Genomic DNA, 4755 nt, shown 5'->3' on the forward strand with positions numbered 1-4755 from the left:
TGTCCAGCTAGGTTTGTCAGCTGGGTGCTGCTGTTGCCTACTGGCATGTCCAGGTCCAGTGACTGCAGGAAACTTGACTCTGCTTGGAAGGTGATGGCGCCTGGCAGCCCCCAGATGGAGATCAAATCAAATTAGGGCTGGGTGGGGGAGGAGGACTAACCAGCCTTCCTGGAAACGAAGCCAGAGAAGTCCCAGGGGAGCACGGAGGAGTGAGGAGCTGGGGCTGTGTGGCTCACCCTCTCCCTGCAGCAGGGCGGGGGCACCACAGCTCCCAGTGGTTCCCTCAGAGGCCAGCTTTGGGGCTGGGGGTATTTGGGGGTGGTGGAGGTCCCAGGGTCACTCTCATGGTGGGGGATGGGAAACCTGAGCCCCTGGCCTGAATTTTTGAGCTACAGCCCAACCCCAACTGGAAAAGCCAGTTTCTCTAAAACTAGAGCTGGATCTCTGAGCAGCTGAGTGGCCCACGGAGCTGACATCACAGGCACAGGAGGATCTTCAGGGGTGAGGGGGCTTCTTGGAGGGTTGCTGGCTCCAGTGAGTGGTGCTGGTCCAGTCAGCAGGTGGGAAGACCAGCTCTGACCTTGGTTGTGACAGGGTCGCTGGTGAAACGATCTGTGGGAGGCACTGTGCCTCCTCAGACCTGTGCACTGGTCATTGCCGTTGCTGGGGAAACTGAAACCGCCATCTGGCCAAGTTGGGTCAGAGCTGCTGAGTGGAGTGACCATTGTAGCATCCAAGGCCATAACCAGATTATCCATAGGCCTGATCCGGCTGATGCTGGCTGTTCCAACCTCGCCCTGCTGCTGTGTCCACTCCTGTCCCCCGTCCCCATGTTAAATAGAGCCTCGGGTTCTGGGTGGGCATTTTGGTGTCAGCCTAAGCTTTTGTTTTCCTTGGGAACAGTTCCCATTGCCCGCCTCCTGGCTTTCTTCCTCCTCTAGACATACCACCCTTTTCGCCCTATTTTGAGGTTTGGGGTCTGGGGTGATGCCTACAGGAAGCTGAAGGCCAGCTGTTGGGATGCATTCAGCCTACATGTCCCCCACCACTGGTCCCCCCGTGAGACCTGATAGTAACCTGACTGGATTTGGGGGCAGATGATCCACACACTGCACACTGGCTGGGGGAAGATGAGGACCAAGCACACCCACTGCCTGCCAGGTGCAGACCTGTCATGGTGTGTTTGTCAAGAGCCTCAAGCTGCTTCTCCCCCAAAGATGAGGCTAGAAGGTTCTGGTCACAGTTTTATTGGACAGTGGATGTGTGATTTCTTAGCTGTGAGGCAAGCAGAAGGTCTGGGTAGGGCTGGGTGGGTGGGCAGGAGCAAAGAGCCTGGGAGGAAGGCAGCTAGGGAGGAGGTGGGGACTTGCCCCTACAGTTGGGGGCTAAGATGGAGCAGGAGTCGTCATCCCATTCATGTCACCCCATGGTCTAGCTGCATGGGGACCCTTTGGTTGCTGGTTTTGCTGAGGTGTATGAGCAGGGCCCATGTCCATGGTCTCAGCTGTGCTGCCCTGGAGAGCCAGGGGCTGTACTGGGCCCTCAGATGTCAGGAGTCCCTGACACGCCTGGGGCCTTAAGTGCAGTGTGGCAGAAGGTGGAAGTAGGCTCAGAGCTGGGCCAAACCTCGGGCGTCTGTGAGCACGCAGTCCTGTTGGGAAGGCTCGGAGGCACAAAGCCCTGGTCCCGCACCCCGCTCGGGAGCATCCACCATCTGCTCAGATGGGGCAGAGGTGGGGCAAGGCCATGGGGGTGGGACAGCCCGGGCCTGGCTCTGCCCCTCACCCTGCAGTTGGCCAGCCTGGCCTGGGTCTGGAGAGCAGGGATAGGGTTGGGGAGGGGCCTGGCCCAAGACAAGGGCCAGGGTCACAGGCCAGCTGCCTGAGGAGTGACTTGGAGTACACACCTTGTCAAATTTCTTATGGCTGTAGACCTTGTTTTTGTTCATGAATGTTAGCAAGATCCAGTCGCACAGGAAGGAGCCCTGAGGCCAGCAAGACAGATGCATGAGGGCCTGGCACCTGCCCCCCATCTTGCCCCAGCACACACCCATCCCCAACCCCAGTGTGCTTTTCTTACCACCCCAATGGAGGTCAGCGCTGTGGCCAGGTTAATGATGGTGGGAATCAGGCTGAACTTCCCCGCCTGGGGGCAAAGGCACTACCTTAGATAGGAGTGGGGCCCAAGGGAGGCGTGGGTTGTGGTAGGGGAGACCAAGACTGGGTCAGCCCAGATCCCATGTAAGCAGGGTGGGCTGGCCTACCTGTCCGTGCACGATGACATCAATGCGGATCCCGTAGGCTTTGATGAGTGTGCGGGTAATGCTGCCATTTATTTTGTAATACTTGGCAAACCTAGGGCAGAATGACCCAGAAGCACGTCAGTACCTAGGATGGGATGACCCGGGTGCAAGAGCGCTGGGAAGCATGACAGCGGGGTGTGCCCATTGCCCAATGGGGTGGCTCCAAGACCATCAACTGCTGGCATCCCTGGGTCTTGAGGCACCTGCCCTGTTGGTTCTCAGACCTCCATAGCCAGGGCAGACAAGGAACCAGCATCCGAAGGCCAAGATACCTGAAGTTGTAGCCGGATGAGGCTGGGATGTGCTTGGGGTCCAGCCTCCGGAAGGAGTATTTGGGGTTGCACTCTGACGCTGAAAGGTCCAGGTCACAGTCCCAGTTGATAATGACCCCGATGACACCACCCTGCCCAGAAGTGGACACAGAGACGGGTCAGGACGGGCTCACAGGGGACGTTCAACAGCCCTGGGGGCCTCCTGAGGTTGCCCATGGGGTGCATATTCTGGGCACCCCAGGCAGCTCAGGGCAACTCTGGGGAGGGGGGCTTATTGAATGCCCTGCTTCCAAGGCACAAGGGGTGCCAGCAGCCAACTGTGACCAGGAGTCAATAATTTAGCAACAGCCACACACCCAGATGGGTCAGCCGATCTTGTTTCTCTTTCCTCTACCCGAGCAGGGCTGGGGCTGGCCAAAATTGAAAAGGGACTGCCCTGTAACAAGACCCTTTGTATGCAGGTGACAGCCAGCACCTGGCCAGACAATTGTCCTGCCCACTCTCGGGCACCCTCACCGTGTGTGCCAGCTCTGTGAAGTTCTCCCCTGCCTGCTCCACGATGTACCCCAGCTTGAAAATGGGGCAGTAGAGGTCAGAGACCTCATGGAATGTGCAGTGCTTCAGGTAGCCACCCTTCCGGTTCTCAATGTTGCCCCTAAGGACAAGGCCCACTGGCATCAGATGCTGAGAAGCCATGCACCCCCAAACAACACATTCCACGAGGCAACTCCCACCCCTTGTCACCACACCCTAATGGCTCTTACTTGGAGAAGTGGAATTTGGGGTAGTGGATGCTGTTCTTGATGAGGATGGTGAAATTGGGGGCCATCGTACCGAGAAATTGGCTGAGGAGGCAGACTGGGCGTGTTTAGTCTCCTTTCCCTTCCAAAGCCTCTCCCAGCCTCCCAGCTGCTCTGTCCTTCCCTTCCCCCTCCCCCAACACATCCCAACTCCCCTGGTCAGTGAGGAGAAAGGAACGAAGAAGTTTGGTCCCAGGTGGGTGGGGTCACCGGGCGCGCACACCTGACTGAGGCCCCGTCTTCCACCGGGCACCAGGCGGACACCTCGCAGGTGTTGGAGGACCCGTGGTAATAAGGTACGCAGCGCCCAGTCCGCAGGCCTGCGGGCAGACGCGCGCTCAGGTGGCGAGGGGCGCGGCTCGCCCCCACCCCCAGTTGGCGCACACTGACCGTTTCCCAGCATGTCCAGCTGCCCAGCCACACAGTCCTCGTCCGAGTCGCAGGTGGCGTTGCTGACCCTCATACTCTAGGGAGGAGACCGCTTGCTCAGGAGCCGGACAGGCGCAGCTGACAAGGCAGGGCCCCTCCCATCCCAGCTCTGCTTTCGACGCAGCCTCACCTCGGCGCATGTTCCGAGGGTCTGGAAGGGGGTGACCTCAATCCTGGTGATGATGCTGAACACGCTGCCTCCCTGGGCTCAGAAAGAAGGGACGGTAGGCCGGCGGGGACAGCTCGGCCACCGATCAGTCCTACCCTCAGGGTGCGCGGGGTGCAGGGCGGGGCCCGGGTTGCGCACCTCCGGTGGTTTCACGTACTCCTCCACGTCCCACACTTTGTGTTCGGACAAGGTGATGCCCTTGACCTTGGTGATAACGGAGCTCTCGGGGCCCGTTTCGCTGTCCTGGTAGCTCTTCTGCACGATGAACACGTACCTGTGCGGACGGGCAGGGCCGACTCTCGGGACGATCCTGGGACAGGACTGGGACGTCTCCCATGCCGAATGAGCTCGACTCCGGCGGGAACGAGGCTGCGTCACCGCCTCTCGAGGGCTGGGTAGGCTCTGCGGGGGCCCGAGGGGCCAGCCCGCGTTCTCCACCCCCTGCGACCCGTTCTCCCTGCTCACAGCCCAGAGCTGCCCCTCCAACCTGGGACTTCAGAGAAGCCTTAGCCTCGAGCACTCCCCTCCCTCGTGAACCCGCCAGACATCCCCTCCCGCCGGACGCCCCAGGCGCCCCCTCCCCGCGCCCGGCCCCGTGCGCACCCACCACACGAAGTAGAGCAGGATGAGCAGCTGCACCGCGCGGTACACGATGCCCAAACGGCGGTTCTTCACCACGATCACCTTGGGCGTCTCGTAGTCCCAGAACGCAGACCAGCAGCTCCGGGCCAGGCGTCGGGCCGCGGCCGCCCCCGTTGGGGGCTTGGGCTCGGCGGCCGCCAT

At 60.5% G+C, this 4755-nt stretch overlaps 1 protein-coding gene across 1 annotated transcript; it reads right to left on the bottom strand.

The window, feature by feature from the left end:
• Positions 1 to 1609: 1609 nt before the first annotated feature.
• On the bottom strand, positions 1610 to 4755 carry P2RX2 (purinergic receptor P2X 2). Its single transcript, XM_052654796.1, has 12 exons — positions 4580 to 4755; positions 4111 to 4246; positions 3934 to 4005; positions 3765 to 3840; positions 3598 to 3694; positions 3339 to 3419; positions 3091 to 3229; positions 2575 to 2705; positions 2264 to 2354; positions 2080 to 2145; positions 1907 to 1984; positions 1610 to 1714 (listed from the first exon to the last, which is right to left on the bottom strand). Exons 1-12 carry the CDS (start codon positions 4753 to 4755, stop codon positions 1610 to 1612), a joined length of 1248 nt encoding a protein of 415 aa, XP_052510756.1.

This window comes from Budorcas taxicolor, chromosome 17 (genome assembly GCF_023091745.1).
Source record: "Budorcas taxicolor isolate Tak-1 chromosome 17, Takin1.1, whole genome shotgun sequence".
Lineage (NCBI taxonomy): Eukaryota > Metazoa > Chordata > Mammalia > Artiodactyla > Bovidae > Budorcas > Budorcas taxicolor.